Source organism: Lepidochelys olivacea (genome assembly GCF_965140295.1).
Source record: "Lepidochelys olivacea isolate rLepOli2 genome assembly, chromosome: 21".
NCBI lineage: Eukaryota > Metazoa > Chordata > Testudines > Cheloniidae > Lepidochelys > Lepidochelys olivacea.
In genome coordinates, this window is record NC_140431.1 from 13,527,025 (window position 1) to 13,543,103 (window position 16,079).

General features: G+C 60.5%; 1 protein-coding gene across 2 annotated transcripts in view; it reads right to left on the reverse strand.

The window, feature by feature from the left end:
* The window catches only part of KIF21B (kinesin family member 21B), an 85,475-nt gene that overhangs the window by 10,261 nt on the left and 59,135 nt on the right, over window positions 1-16,079 (reverse strand). For both annotated transcript variants that reach the window (XM_084610903.1, XM_084610902.1), the window contains exons 18-32: window positions 15,104-15,333; window positions 14,670-14,817; window positions 14,338-14,532; window positions 12,395-12,496; window positions 11,860-12,025; window positions 11,331-11,391; window positions 10,767-10,824; window positions 9,832-10,037; window positions 9,199-9,273; window positions 8,427-8,540; window positions 6,577-6,615; window positions 4,763-4,899; window positions 2,949-3,129; window positions 1,965-2,129; window positions 987-1,104 (exon numbers count right to left, since the gene is read on the reverse strand). In XM_084610903.1, coding sequence (XP_084467029.1) covers window positions 987-1,104; window positions 1,965-2,129; window positions 2,949-3,129; window positions 4,763-4,899; window positions 6,577-6,615; window positions 8,427-8,540; window positions 9,199-9,273; window positions 9,832-10,037; window positions 10,767-10,824; window positions 11,331-11,391; window positions 11,860-12,025; window positions 12,395-12,496; window positions 14,338-14,532; window positions 14,670-14,817; window positions 15,104-15,333 — 1,995 coding nt within the window. The remainder of the gene's footprint in view (window positions 1-986; window positions 1,105-1,964; window positions 2,130-2,948; window positions 3,130-4,762; window positions 4,900-6,576; window positions 6,616-8,426; window positions 8,541-9,198; window positions 9,274-9,831; window positions 10,038-10,766; window positions 10,825-11,330; window positions 11,392-11,859; window positions 12,026-12,394; window positions 12,497-14,337; window positions 14,533-14,669; window positions 14,818-15,103; window positions 15,334-16,079) is intronic.

Consider the following 16,079-nt stretch of genomic DNA (forward strand, 5'->3'; position numbering starts at 1 on the left):
CGGGTCATCTGGCCAGCAACAGCCCTTCCCGCAAGGCAGGGGTACGGCTAATGCATCCGACCACACAGCTCCCACTGGATGCTGAGCCAGGGCCCGGCGCAATGAGACAGGGATGGATTGGCAGCGGCGGGGTTCTGCCTGCTTACGCCAGGCCACGATCCTTGTGGGGAGGCCATGTGGAGACACGATGGCTCAGTGCTGGGACACAGGTCACTGGTTTGAACCTCGCCCGGCTCAGCTGGGACTGGAAATCTCCACCTCCTACAATGGTTTGGCGGCCGACGTGCGGGCGCAGATCAGCGCCTGGCTGGCAGGGGGCCACGTTGCAAAGACAAAATACCCCCTCGGAGACAGGTCCAGCAGAGGCCACAGAGGGCAGGCTGAGGCCGGTTCCATCTTCGCAGGAGGCACGTTGGCAGGGGGCGCGGAGGGAAGGCCTGGGCCGGGCACCTGGAATTCCGGTCTCCAGGGCTGGCGAGCGGCCCGGCACTTTGAGACACGGCAGCTCCTCCAGCATTTCCCGGATCTGGGTTCCAAGACGCTCTTAGGGGCAGTGCACAGATCCTGCTCCCTGTGACCCACAGAGGCACCTGGCAGACGGGGGGGACAGGAAGGCTGGCCAGCTGCAAAGCTGCCAGGTCTTTCAGGCCACGAGTCCTGGGGGGCTCATGGCATTTCTCAGACCCTGGCGGGATTTGCAGATGTGCTCAGCGCTGGCCTCCCTCTGCTCCCGCTGAGGTTAACAGAACGGCTCCCTCCCGCCCACCGTGAGAGCAGAGTTAGGCCGACACCAAGCGCTCTGGACAACCCCACCCAGCGTGTCCCCTCCTCGCCAGGCCTTTGGTGGGCAGCGAGCCCCTGTATCTGGCACCTACAGGAGATCGGCTATGCACGGGGCTGGGGAGGGCTGGTGCGAGCAGCGGGTCTTGGGCTCAAAGGCCCCTTGTGCTGCCCATGAGCGGGAGGGAGGGAGGGTCCCAGGGTACCTTGACGTAGTGATCCTTGGAGCCGGTGATGACCAGGTCGTGGTTGCTCGTGGTCTGGTTCACAGTCAGACACATCACGGGCCCGATGTGGCCGGTCAGCTTCCCGATAGGCTGCAACCTACAAGCAGGAGCCGGGGCCGTCAGGGTGTGGGGCGTGCTCAGCAGAAGACGCTCGTTCCTGCAGGCCCTTCGCTGGCCCTGTCTCCAAGGCTCTCAGCAGGGATCCTTCCAGCCCCGGGCCCCTCTCCACCATCCCGAGCAGAAGTGGGGACCTCGGGCTCCAGGGCGCGGAGCACGGAGCACCCTTGGCGATACCATGTCCCTCAGCACCGTGGGCCGTGATCCTGGCCTCAGGCTAGGGGTGGGGAGCTGGGTTCAGGTGCAGTGCCAGGGGGTGATCAGCTTGTCTGCTGAGCCCCTAAGGCGGGGTGGGGAAACTTACGGCCTGCAGGCTGGATCCAGCCCGCTGGTTAATTTCATCCGGCCCGTGGCGCCCTCCCCGACCCCCCACCCCCTGTGGGGCTGGAGCTGCTAGCACCGGCTTGCCCCACTGCAGGGGAAGCCCCAAGCCCCTGCACCCCTAGAGGCAGGGGAGTGGCCTGTGATGGATTTTTTTGTGGGTCAATGGCCCGTGACAGAAAAAAGATTCCCCAACCCCGCCCTAAGGGCTGCAGCTGGGAGAGGAGCGCGGGGTCCTGCTTTCAGCCACCCCTGGGCCTGATCATCGGCCCCAGCAGCTGCTGCAGTGCAAAGCCCCAGGGCAGACAGGCCAAGCTGCTCCACGCTGGGGTTTGTGCCTGTGCGGCTGCTCCCGGTGCCAAGTCCAAATCTGCCCCGCCTCAATAACAGCTTCCAGGCCGGAGGGAGCGGGCCCCAGCCCCGCCCAGCACGGCGGCTCCCTCTGCCTGGGCAGCAGCCGGCTCCCGCCCCACAAGAGCTGCCCTCGCCTGGGGGCCCGAGCCCCGGTGCTGCCCTGACCTGTTGAGCTCCCAGATGCGGACGGAGTTCCCGGCCGCGGCGTAGAGCATGGTGCCGGCGGGGTTGAGCGCGATCTGGTTGATCTGGTGCTCGCCCTGCACGCTGGCGATGGTGCGGGTCGTGGTCCCAGCACAGGCGTCCCCGGAGATCACCTGACCCGAAGAGCTAAGCCAAAGAGACAGCAAGAGGTGAGCCTCAGGGCAGAGACCCTCATGGGGCGGGGGGCAGGTGAAATGCGGGTGGGGGGGGATTTACACAGTGTGCAATGGAAGATCTGGTCCATTGTGGACTGATTAGAAGGGTGGAGAGCGTCTGTCCCCAGCCATCTAGAGGGCAAAGCAATGCCACTTCCTGGCCCCATGCAGTGCCAGTGGTGCCAGGATGAGACCCCCCCCTCAGCCCCACGTCCCCTCAAACCAGGAGCAACGGCACAGCAAGGGTGACCCAGGCAGCAGCTCTCGGGGGGCGGCCCCAAGGGAGGTGCCTTGCCGAGCAGCCAGCCAAACCCACGCCCAGGGGCGGAGCAACACAAACCCCGCCCCTTGCCTGGAGTTGATGGTGACAGGCAGCCCAGGCCCGTTCCCGCCAGTCTGATTTTAGGTCTGGGGAAGGACTGCAGGCAAGGAGACGTCTCAGTCGGTGGCTGGGCACCAGAGAGAAGGGCTAATTCGCTGGGGTCTGGAAACGGTGCTGGCAGCTGCAGATGGGTCATTACCCATCCCTGATCAAAGCAATCGTAGGCAGTAGGGTGCACGGGGCCCCCTGAAACAGACTAAAGAAGCAACTGCCTTGAGAGCAGAGCACCAAGCCACAGAGCCTCCGCGAGCCAGGCCGGGCTAGAGCGACCAGCATTGCACCGTTCCTAGGCTCAGCCCTGCAGCCCGCCTGGCCTTTGCTATGCTGCCCTGGGTGTGGGACGCTGGCAGGGCAGCGCGTCGAGCTCGGCCAGGCCCCCAGAGCAGCCTCAGCGCGCCAGGTACCTACGTGAGGGTGCGGACGCACTTGGCCGAGTCCCGGATATCCCACACCTTGATGTAGGAGGTGGAGACGGTGAACACCAGCCCCGAGTGGCTACAGTACTTGATGGACACCACATTGTTGGGGTGGCCCTTCAGCGAGGCGATTTCCTGGCCCGTCACCAAGTTCCACATTTTACAGCTCCGATCTGCGGGAGGAGGCGGGAGCCCATGACACTGTGGCCCCTTCCTGTCCTCAGCACAGGAACCCCATGGCTCCCTACCCTCCCACGCTGGCCCCCAGGGGTGCCCCAGAGGCGAGGAGCGAGCTCTGTCCCTGTGGCCCATTCAGCCCCCTGGCACCTCCACCAGAACTGCAGACAGGGGGAGGGTCTATAAGTGCCGGGTGGGAGGTGACACCCAGCCACTAGGGGCTGGGCAGAGGCCCCAACAACTCACTTCATGGGTGTCATGGGGAGGGATAGCTCAGTGATTTGAGCATTGGCCTGCTAAACCCAGGCTTGTGAGTTCAATCCTTGAGGGGGCCATTTAGGGATCTGGGGCAAAAAACTGGGGATTGGTCCTGCTTTGAGCAGGGGGTTGGACTAGATGACCTCCTGAGGTCCCTTCCAACTCTGATATTCCATGAGTCCATGTCACCACACAGCTGTTCAGCCATAATGACTTGTGCAGCATTACTGCCCTCTACTGGGGGGACCCAGAACTGCACTGGCCTGCTGTGGCTTAGTTTTCAGAGTAGCAGCCATGTTAGTCTGTATCCGCAAAAAGAAAAGGAGGACTTGTGGCACCTTAGAGACTAACCAATTTATTGGAGCATAAGCTTTCGTGAGCTACAGCTCACTTCATCGGATGCATGCAGTGGAAAATACAGTGGGGAGATTGTATATACACAGAGAACATGAAACAATGGGTGTTACCATACACACTGTAACAAGAGCATCTATTCAGGAGACACCATCACAGGGCCTAATCACATCAGCCACACTATCAGAGGCTCGTTCACCTGCACATCTACCAATGTGATATATGCCATCTTGTGCCAGCAATGCCCCTCTGCCATGTACATTGGCCAAACTGGACTGTCTCTACGTAAAAGAATAAATGGACACAAATCAGACGTCAAGAATTATAGCATTCAAAAACCAGTCGGAGAACACTTCAATCTCTTTGGTCACTCGATTACAGACCTAAAAGTGGCAATTCTGCAACAAAAAAAACTTCAGAAACAGACTCCAACGAGAGACTGCTGAATTGGAATTAATTTGCAAACTGGATACAATTAACTAAGGCTTGAATAAAGACTGGGAGTGGATGTGTCATTACACAAAGTAAAACTATTTCCCCATGTTTATCCCCCCCTACTGTTCCTCACACGTTCTTATCAACTGTTGGATATGGCCCACCTTGATTATCACTACAAAAGGTTCCATCCCTCCATCCCCGCCCGTGCCGCTCTCCTGCTGGTAATAGCTCACCTTACCTGATCGCTCTTGTTACAGTCTGTATGGTAACACCCATTGTTTCATGTTCTCTGTGTATACAAAATCTCCCCACTGTATTTTCCACTGAATGCAACTGATGAAGTGAGCTGTAGCTTATGTCTACAGAAATTTGTTAGTCTCTAAGGTGCCACAAGTACTCCTTTTCTTGTTGTGGCTTAGGGGGCTCTCAGGCAGGCCGGTGCCGTCCGAGCAGGAGGCTCGTGTCCTGTCCTCGCAGTTCGGGGTGGCTCAGCTACTCCCCTGGGTAACAGACTCACTCCCCAGCGATCACACCCAGCGCTCAGCAGCCAGCCCACCCCTGCACCCCTGAGGTGTGCACCTTTGGATCCAGAGAAGAGCAGCTCGTCGGTGGCATCCACGCAGAGAACAGGCTTGGAGTGTCCCTCCGCCATGGATATGCACTGCAGCGGGGCTGTCCGAGCGCTCCTGGCACTGCCCACGGGGTTAATGAGGCCCCTTCCATGAGAGAGAAAGAGAGCAAGGGCGTCAGCAAGGGGGCACTGGCTGGGTGACCTAGGACGGAGCAGGGGCAGGCTGGCTCCGGACCCAACCCCCAGAACCTCCAAGCTTGAACAAACTGGGGCCTGGCTCCAGCTGTGCTGTGGGGCATAAAAGAGCACCATGGCCAGCATGGGGAAGCGCCCTCTCTCCATCTGACCCACTCCGGTTTCCCAATGAGCTTCACCCCAGTTTGGCAGATGGGGAAGGGATTTTTAAAAGGTCACATGGCAAATCAATGGCAGAGCTAGGAAAGGAGCCCAGGGAGTTTTCGATCCCCCCAGAACAGGGAGAGAACTCAGGAGTTCTGGCTCCTGAGCCAGGAGACAATCCTGTCTCAAACCAGTTCTAGGCTTTGCCCCAACAACAGCCAATGGGGCTGTGAGGGGAGTTCAGAGGGAGGTTCCAGAGCGCTGAGCACATGAGACTCGACATCCCTGAGGAAAGAGCCCAGGTGGAAGAGCCCGTCATGGAGGGAATCAATATCTCCAGAGCAGCTTCCCAGCCAGGATCTCAAAGCACCTCCCCTCCTCCCAGCGGGGTTGGATTAAGGTGGGGACAGGGAGGGGAAAGGGCTAGCCCAGGGTCACACGGTATATTTGTGGCATGGCTGGAATCGATTTTTCGAGGGGCGCGGAGTACCCTCTACTCCAGCTGATGGTGCTGAGGGTGTCAGAGTCAGGCCCACGGTGTCTCAGATAGGCACCCAAACACCAGTGGGGAGATGCTCCTCTGCCAGCCTGGCCCTTTTGATGTGCAGGGCATGGGGGAGGGAGAGTTGTCTTCCTTGGGCTAGTGTAATTGGTTCTGTGTTGCTCATGTTGCCAACCCAAGCATGCTGGGGGCAGAGCCAGGGCCTTAGCGCACCCCATTAGGGGAACTCTGGGCTGTGGCACAGTCAGCAAGCAGCCCCTTGGGAGGTTGCAGTGAGTTAGAGCAACCCCAAGGCTGCTCTAATATATGTGGGAGGCTGCATAGGCCTCAGCAGCAGCCATAGGATCCTCAGTGCCAAGAGGCTGCACCCCAGGTGTTTAATCATTGTGCCTCGGTTTCCCCATCTGCGAGACAGGGATAACAATCTTGACCAGCCTCGCCATGGGTGTTGGGAGGCTGAAGCCCCGTTTGTCAAGTGTTTGAGATGTTTGAATTGAAGGTGCGAGAGAAGAGGACAAAACATCATAGTCTGGACCCCCCCAAACATCCACCAGCTCCAACAGCTGGACTGCCCTGCCTCTTGGAGCTAGGCTAGACACAGCGCAAGTTATCATCCCTACCCGCCCTGCCCTCGAGGCAGAATAGAGCATGCAGCTGGCCCCATCCAGTCAAAGCACCGTACGCTATTTGCTTAAACACCCAGCACCGCATTTCAAGACAATGGCTCAGACCTTAAGGCTCTGGAGACCAGAGGCAGAAAGGGACTTCCACAGCCGGACACGGCATGCCAGGGCCATGCGGGGCAGCAGAGAGAAGGAAAGAGGGACACACAACAAGCAAGAGCCACACCACGACAGAGTCCCAATAGATTTAGCAAAGAAGCAAGGCCCAGAGATTGGCCAGCACAGATTCAGCATGCAGGGCAACGGGAGGGAAATGCAAGAAGCAGGAGAGTTCTCATCAACAGAAAGTTGTATGTACCTCAGCACCTCCGAGACAGAGGAATCGCTGTCGTCAGACCTAGGGACAGAAAATTAGCAGGATTATGGGAGAAAAAATCCCGGATGAGAAAGGCAGTAGCAGAGTCAGAGAGTGGAGCGTTGTTATTGCATCCAAGCTAGCGGGGTAGAGAGGGAGGAGCGGACACAGAAAACCAGAGAGAGGAAAGGGGCAGAGGAGCAGGAAGGGACACGTGGCTCGGACACAAGATCTTTCCGGCTGGGCTGGAGTCGTTCAGCCAGAAGGGACTGTTACAATCACCCAGTCTGACTTGTACAAGGCCTCGCCCGGGGATTCCTGCATCGAGTCCTCATTTCATCTCCCATGGTCCCCCCTGTCCCATCACTGCCACCAGCGATCCAACCTAGCCCCCCAGGTTTCGGGGTCCAGCCGGGGCGTTCTGACACAGACCTGCTCTGCGCTATCGTGCAGTTTGCTAGCAGACGGGATGGGGACGGGGGGCTATTCCTGAGCTGCAGGCAGCACCATGGGCTCCCCCCCCCAGGTTACAACGTCACCTCCAAACTGGGATTCTGCAAGGAGGCAGATGGGAGGTGGCTGCTGCCTGCTCCCCTAGGGCCAGGCCCTCAGGGGCTGTAAATCAAAGCAGCTCCGCTACCCCCACGGCAGCTAGGCCAATTTGCACCCACTGAGGGGCTGGCCTGTGACTGTCAAAGGCGGTCCTAAGGTGGACTCGATCCTCCATGGAAACCCAGATTCCCACGGGAGAGCGCACGCCCCCAACCACCAAAGGGTCACATCCCCTGGCACCAGGAGCAATCAGGGAGCACCAACGGGACCCTGGTGGAAAGTTCGCCCCACACAGAGCAGCCATATCACCTCCTGAGGGGGCCCGGGGCCTGCGAGCAGCCGGTGTCTCCCCACTGAACACAGCGGGAGGGGGAGCACGGCCCCGAAGGGGCAGGTGCAATGGCATAGCCGGTGCCCCCAGAACCAGGGGTGGGGCCAGCTGGGAAATAGCTTCCCCACCGCCTGGGGACCCCTGCCAAGCCCAGCGCCAACGAGCCCCACGCTTCGGCAGGGACAGGATGGCGGCTCAGCGTCCTCAGCTAACAGCCCCCTGGGCCCACCTCACCCGCTTTAGAACTGCGGCCAAACCCACCCAGCGGCGTCACTGCGGGTGAAACTCCCCCTCTGATGGCTGCCAGCGTGACGGCGGCCATCTTGGCCAAGACACCGGGGCCCTCCAGAGCTACCAGCAGGACCTGAGGAGCCCAGGGCTGCTAGCGGGGCCTGTGACTGCCCCAGCCCCCCAGGGGATCCCCACGGGCCCAGCGGGGGCCCTGGCACTGCCATGTGTGCACGCACAGCGCCAAGGCCGGGGCACCGCATCGGGCCTGGCCTGAGGGCTCTGGCAGTGCAACGTAACGCCGAGCCTCTGGCGGGAGCGTCTGCAGGGAGGGCACCTGCCGCCCCAGGCTCGCAACAGCAGCTGCTTCTGCCTGAGCGAAAGGCCCAGGCTTGGCCGCTCAGGGGCAGCCCCGAGACAAGGTCCAGCCAGTAGAGGGGGGCCAAAGACCCCCGCCCCCCATATCAGTGGGGTTATACACAGGCCTGGCATAGGGCTCCTGCCCAGGGAGACGCTGCCCCGTGTGAGGTTCTAGTGCACCAGGATTGCAGCTCTCTGCCTTCGCCCGGGTCAATTCACAAGCCCGGGGTGGACTCCGGCTGGGACTGCCGGGCCCCGGGGCAGAGCGGGGATGGTATCAGGGGGCAGCCATGGGAGTCACCATCTGCCATTCACTGCTCTTGGGCTGGGCTTCCCCGGAGATTCACGCCCCCACCCACTCCTTGCCCCGTGAGACTCTTACTTGTCCAGCGCGGAGCCCTGGCTCTGGTTGCTGGTGAGGCGGGAGAAGACATTGCGGTCGTTGCGCGGCCTGGTGGGAGGGGACGAGGGAGGCGTAAAGCCAACGTCTGAAGTCCTGAGCCGGGGTGTTCAGAAAGAGACCCACGATTACAAACCTACCCCCTTGCCCTATTCCCCCCACCCCTCCACTCAGCACAGGGAGGCCTGCAGTGCCAGCCCATGGTGAAGTGATTATTCCCCTCTATTCAGCACTGGTGAGGTCACATCTGGAGTATTGCGTCCAGTTTTGGGCCCCCCACTACAGAAAGGATGTAGACAAATTGCAGAGAGTCCAGCGGAGGGCAACGGAAACGATTAGAGGACTGTTCTCTAATCGGCTGTTCAGTGGTGGCAGATGACAGAACAAGGGGCCATGGTCTCAAGCTGCAGTGCGGGAGGTCTAGGTTGGATATTAGGAAACACTATTTCATGAGGAGGGCAGTGAAGCACTGGAATGGGTTCCCTAGGGAGGTGGTGGAATCTCCATCCTTAGAGGTTTTTAAGGCCTGGCTTGACAAAGCCCTGGCTGGGATGACTTAGTTGGTGTTGGTCCTGCTTTGAGCAGGGGGTTGGACTAGATGACCTCCTGAGGTCTCTTCCAACCCTGATCTTCTAGGATTCTATGGTACAGCTGGATCCAGCACTGAGCTCTGTGCCAGGGCGCTGCCGATTGCACAGGCCGGTCCCCGACGGGGAGCTAGGCCCATGTGCTCTCCAGCTGCTCCCCAGCTCACCTGGTCGGCTGCCCCCGGTCGTAGGACTTCCTCCGGGTCAGAGGCGAGGTGTCTGAGCCACGGGACTGCCTAGGGCTAGAACAGAGCAAGACCTGGTCAGCAATCGCCCCTCCTTGGGCCCTGGGCCCTTCAGCACCGAACAAGCCTACCGCAGAGCAAGCGAGCCAAGAGCCCTGGGGCAGCACGCAGATCCACCTCCCGAACCAGGGGCCCAGCAGGCTGGATCAGGCCCCGGCAGGGCCCAAGGTCAGGCCAGTGGCCCCGGCTAAGGGTTTGTGTTTTGACTGCAGGTCCTGTTGGCTTCATCACCGAGACTCTGCTGCCGGACAAGGCAGCTCCATGCCTTTGATAAGAAGGCCATGGAGACTGCACGCCCAACTCTGTCCCACAGCGGAACCCAATTTGTCCCACCTTCCCCAGTTCCCGTCCCCCCGACTGCCAGTGCCACAAACTGTCCATCCAGGATGGGAGAGCAAGCCAGGAGAGCTGGCCCCACCCCTGCATGCTGGGGACAGGCTGGGTTGACCAAGAGGAGTCCACACTCAAGGCTCCAAGGGCAGAATATGATGGCCCAGCCCACCTCGCCCCCCAAGAGCCTGTAAGTATGTGGAGCCAACGCTTGCCAGGGCTTACAAGGTGCTGCCGCGGGTGGGCAGGCTGATGGTGCGGGAGACCTTATCCTTGTAATAGGAATCTCGGATGGAAAAACCGATTCCGTCTTCTTTGATCTCCATGAGGGATACCAAGGACTTGGTGATGTTCTTGGTGGAGATGTCCAGCGTGGGTCCCAGGCACTCGGCCGACACAGCCTTCATCTGGCCTGACAGCTTGGGTTCCCCCTATGGCAGGGCAGAGGGAGAGGAAGTCTGAGAGGGGAGGAGTTCACTGCCCCAAGGGTAGCACATGGAGTGAGTCTGGCACCCCTTGGCCACTCAGTTCAAAGACGACCCTGGGCCGAGCACTCAGCAGTGGCAGATGTAGGAAGACCTTTCAGTTGGGCCCTGGTTGCCAGCATTAACGCTTCATACACACATTAGTGAGGGCAACAGGAAGTACCCCCCGCCCCCGTGCTAGGCTAGAACATGCCCTGTATGGCCAGGGCACTGGAGCAGCTCTCCCAGGAAGATTCGGCACATGGAGGGACTGGTCCAGTCAATTAATTGCTGGAAAGGGTGCACAGCACCAGGGTATCGTGTGGGTTTTATTTGCTCCCAGAGGAGGGGTAGGCAGCACAAGGACACCTTCCCTGGATTTAGGGAAGCCCAGTACAGCCCAATGATGTGACATTTGGGGGTTTCAAGTGGGGTCTACCACTCAAGGAGCCATTTATAGGGCCAAAGTAACACGCCAGGCACGGACGCCACCAGGAGACCAGACCCCAGGCTATTTCAGATCCAGACCCAGCTCCTCAAGGCATTCCAGCCATGGAGAAGACACCAGCCAGGGGCCACCACCCAGCTGTGAGCACAAAGGGAGAGGGGTTACAATGGACCGAGGACCCCACACCCACATCCAGCCGCGGCCACCTGGACTATGTTAAACGGCCCCGTCTGTGGCCGTGAACTGACCTTGAACTTGAAGTCATCCTGGCTGGCCGAGCCCTTCATGGTGAAAGACTGGGAGAAGCTGTAGGGAACAAATGGTTCAATGGCCGACTCCCTTAAAGGTTTTACCTAAAGCTAAAGGAAGAAACCATTGTCCATCACCCCCACCCCATAACACCCTATCATCAGCCTGGCTACGGTTCCTCCTCCCATTCCCTGAGGTACAGCCCATCCCCTGGTCCCTTTCAGGGCCCTCTCCACTCTCAGCTCCATCTTGCCCCTGGTCCTCAAGAGGAATGATTGCTGGGATGGTTCTGTACAGCCCCTGCACGCCTGGGTTTGAGCAAGGCCAGTCATCGTGTGTGGGTTGCGTGTGCACTGTCCGGTCACATGTAGGAACTCTGAGGGGCTGGAGCATGCTCGGTACAGACAGAAGCTGGAAAATTTAGCTGCCAAGCTCTAACGGGTCTCTCTTGCCAACAAGTGCCACAGAGATGTGACTCCCTCCCCCAGCCTCGCTCACTCCATAGATCCGGCTGCTCAGGGGCACACGAGGCTGGGACACTGCATGCTCCCTGGTGCGCTCACCTCCCCTCCGAGGCCAGGCTGAACTCCGAGATCTCCTCGTCCGTGCTGGCGTAGCCATTCTCTGCACAAGGAACAGCCAACAAGGGGGCGTCAACGCGACAGAGGGTGGGAGGGCACTGCGCTGGGCCAGTCCAATCAGAGCCAGGCAGCAGGTGGTTGCCGATCAGCGTGTGGCCCTTTAGGTCCTTGGGACACCCCCCAGACCACTGCTATCGTATCATTAACTCTATGCCACCAAAGCACCATCAGTGCATCCTCACGGCTGGACAGGCTGTGACCACATGGGCGGATACGTCTGGAAGAAGCGGGCCCATCACTCCTGCCCACGGAGTCAGAGCAATGCCAAGAGCCCTGGGGTGGGCTCCATCTGTCCCAATGGGCAGACGTGCCATCTGTAGGGGGCAGGGAAACACCCCGAGCCTTCCCAGCTGCTGCCAGCCCCTGGTCCCACATCAGCGCTGCCGGCTCCCTTGCCAGCCAGTGCCCCATACCCACGGGGGTGCCCAGGAGGGAAGAGCCCAGCACCCACCTTGCTGCACGTTGTGGATGAGTGCCTGCAGCTCAGGGTGGGACTCCGCTTTCTCCCGCAGGGCATCCAGGATGACGTGGTTCTGGGAGGAGCCGGTCACGTCCGTTTGTCTCAGGCGCCCTTCCAACAGGCGAATCTGGGCTTCTTTCTGAGCCACCTGCAGCCCCTGTTTGGCAGGAGCAGGAGGTTAGCCTCCGTCCCGCACACAGGATGGGCCAGCGGGCGGGTCGGGGAAATCGGCTCCTGGCTTCAATCCCCATCCCTGGGCAGACGCAGGTTCCACACCAGCCTCACTCAGATGCTGCTTGCAACCCATTCCCCTCCCTGGGACCAGCAGCACACAGCCTGGGCCAGCCTCTCAGTCTCCCTCACCCGCGCAAAGAGGATGCCCCAGACCCAGCCCAATAGCCCCGGCTCCAAACCTGCCCTGCAGCGACTGCGATCCCACCCCAACAGGGGGCTTCCTGGGATCCCATGCTCTGCGACCCGCCCCCCAGAGCTGCACCTCCCCGCCCCAGACGGCCCCTTGCCTGACCTTATCAATGGAAGCCTTGAGGAAGTTGTCCAGCAGGAGGCGCGCCTCAGCCAAGGAGCAGGAGCTGATCACCACGGAGGTGTCGGTGGAGTCCAGCTCCTCCTACGGTGCAGGAGAGACCCCGAGGGAGGGGGAATTAGAACAGCGCTGGGGGCGGGGTGAAGGGCAGAAAGAAGAGGTCCAGCAGAGACACCGGCGCCAGGTAACTGGGGGGTTCCCTTGACTGGCTGACGATGGTGGGGACGACGACTTGCACGCCAATACTGTGCGTGAGCACTTGCAGTCAGGGGCCCATTGCACTCTGTGCACTGGATGCACGCCTGGATCCAGGCCCCCAATTGGGCCGTCTGTGGGCACCGAACCACACACCTGCGGGATCTCAAGAAGATGAGCTTCTACTGCCTGGACGGCAGGAGCTGCTCATTAGTCAGGTGACCAGAGCAGACCCAGGGCAGGTTTACACTGGGAGCTTAAACCAGCATAGCTATGTCTCTCCAGGGTGTGACAATCCTGCCCCGCCCCAGAGAGAAGTAGCTATGCGGACCGAACTAAACAGCCACCTCCTTGGGAGGTGGATTAGCTACTCTGACGGGGAGCGTCTACACCAAGCACTAAAGCCTTGCAGCGGTAGCCATTGAAGCATAGACGTATACTAATAAACCGATTTACGTACGCCCGCCGCTGGAGGGGAGCAGAGAGGGACACTGTGCTAACCTGGGTCAGAGCCCGCATGTTATTAACAGTACGTTCACACAGCAAAGAAAAACCCACGGCAGCGAGCCTCAGAGCCCAGGCCAATGGTTCTGGGCTTGCGTTACGGGGCTAAAAGTAGCAGCGTAGACATTCCTGCCCAGGCTGGAGCCTGGGCTCTGAGACCCCTCCCCTGGCCAGGTTACAGAGCCCAGGCTCCAGCCCCAGTGTGAGTGTCTACCCTCTTATTTTTAGCCCTGGAGCCCGAGCCCTGCGAGCCGAAGGCAATGGATCCAGGCTCCGAGACGGGCTGTGGGGTTTTCCTTGCAGCACCGACACATGCTACAGGTGCCAGGGAGAAAGGCCTCATTATTAGGGCTACTGTTCCGCATTTCTCGGTGGAAATATTGGATGAAAAATGGCTTTTTGATTAAACAAAAATTTCCTTTTTGCTCAAAATCCCTCCACCCCGTTTACAAAAATTTGACATCAGAAGACTCTTAATGTTTGAAAACAGCTTTCAGCAGAAGTTTGCAGTTTCTCAGAAGGGAAACTCTTTCCCAAGTCCCCCAATTATTTGTCTTAATCAAAACTGATTTTCAAAAACGACAAAAAATTCCAGTTTCTCATGGGGGTGGGGTGGGGGGAAGAGAGATTTTCCCCTGTACGGACGGGGCTTCCACTGATTCCAGCGGGTGCAGAACTCCCATCAGGGCTGTTGGGCCTAGTGGCTGGTGGTGGACGTCATGGTCTCAGCAGCCGTCCATCCAGCACTGATGGAGACCCTGATGGACCAACATATAAGGGCCTTCCTAAATCCTGGCCCCAGCCGTGCAGACGAAGAGGGCAGATTCGTGGCCTCTGCTGGTCCAAGCCAAGCTGCAGCCACGTCCGTTAGCCTGGCGCCTGCGGGCCTACGGCAGCCCATTGCACCAGCCCCGCCAGGGCTCAGGCACCTGCTGAATTGGGCCTTGTACAGCCGTCCTCAGCGACCACGAGCAGAGAAAGCAGCCAGACTGCAAACCTGCCTCCTGCAACCCTTACGCTTAAACTGCCTAGAGGAAGAGTCCAGCCAGCCAGCCTCCTGCCCACGCCCAGCCCCATCTATCGGCCAGCCCCCAGCGCACCCCCTTTCCCTTACAGCACACAATGCCCGGCTGTGATCTCCCTCCCATCCCCGCCCCCGTGAGACCATCTCCCCATACACAGACCCCTGCGCCTCGCCCCCGCCCGCAGGCCCCCTCCCCCGGCACCTTGGTCTCCTCCAGCTGCATGATGGTGGCCTGGCAGTCGGCGATGCTGTCGTTGATGTAGTCGATGTTGGCGGTCAGCACCTCAATCTCCTCGTTCAGCTCCTGCAGGCCCTTCTGCTCCTCCGGGCTCCCCGCCTGCAGCTTTCCCCTCTTCCCCTGCAGCGCCTCCTGCAGCAATGCCAGCTCCTCGCGTTTCTGGGGGGGCGGGTGGGAGGGGAACGCCTCAGCTGGCGCTGTCCAGGTGCCAGCAGCCTCCCAGCCCTCCGTCATGCTCAGGCCACCCAATCCCCCCCCCACGCCCACCGGGGCACGGCCCCCCTCCCCCACCTCACCTTGATCAGTCGCTCCATGTCCGCCTCCAGGTTGACGATGGTCATCCTCTGCATGACGACGTCGAAGATGCGCCGCTCCAGAGACTGCCACTTGAGCCGGGCCGCCTTGCTGAAGGACTGGCTCACCCCCTTCTTCGGGAACTTCTTCCTGCAGTGGGACGGGATGCGGTCAGGGGGCTCCCGCCGGGCGGGCGCTCGGCTAGTGCTCGGGACAGGGGGGGGGCATTTACACATCGGGGCTGCCTCCAGCCAATGGGGGGAGTCCCACATGTCAAACCACGGGGCAGAGTCACCCACGACGATAGAGCGATCGTCTCCCGCGTGCCTCTTGGCCACAGAACTCCGCTCCCGGCTAACACCCAGGAGCCTGGGGGCTGAGGACCAAGCAGGGAACGGGGCGGCGGGGGACATGGATTTGGAAGCGCTGGTCTGACCTGACGGGCCGAGCCCCATTCACGGAGGGCAAAGGGTCTCCGAGGAAGTGGTCGATTTTCCGGTTCCACTGACGCACGATGCTAGAGACCGAGCGAGAGCCGGACTCCGGTTCCGAGGAGGTGGTGCTGGCGGACACCTCCGCGCCCGAGTCCAGCATGGCCGGCTTCTGACTCAGCCTCCCAGAGACCCGGTCCGACATGGGCTTGGCCAGGCGGCGCAGAGCGGAGACCTGGGCGAGAGCAGTGCCGGAGGGTTGGGCCTCCTGGGGAACACCCGCAGGGGGCATCGCCCCCCAGCCATCCCAGTGGCAGAGCGACTCCAACCCGTCTCAGGTGGCACAGAGAGCCCGGGAGCGGCTGAGCACCTTTCAAGAGAGCTGAGCCTATCTGGGCTGGGTGGAGGTCCGGTACCCTTGGAGAGCCATTTCCCAGAATGCATCAGGAGGGGCTGGGGACCCGTCCAGATTACCGACCCCGAGACGGGATCGAAGCACCGTCCCGCAAGCTGTACGGGCGCTGGGGCGGGAGGCAGCCTGGACAAATCACCCGACCGACTCAGCTGCCAGGACCCAGAGGGGGCTGGTGTTGACTGGATCAGAGAAGGGCCAGGATCCAGCCCCAGGAAGGGAGGAGGGGGGCACAGCCTGTTGTGCACGCTCCCACATGGCATGCAGAGAATTCCTCCTTCCTGACTCCAGATCAGCTGCCACTGGAGGCAGGTGTTTCCTCCCCCCCCGCCCCGATCGCGGTCATCTCCAGCCTGGTTACTCCTGGCCATAAAACCACCAGGCTCTGTGGGAAATCCACCCCACCCAGGGCCAGCGCCTTGGGAACAACCCAGCACTGGCTGAGTACGACCCACCGGGATGGCGGAGGGGACTGGAGAGGCCCCAGGCCCTGCCCAGGGCCCCATCCAGCAGCCAGGCCTCAGTGCCCATCCGGTCACAGCCGCGAGCAGCTCTCCAGACTCCCGCAG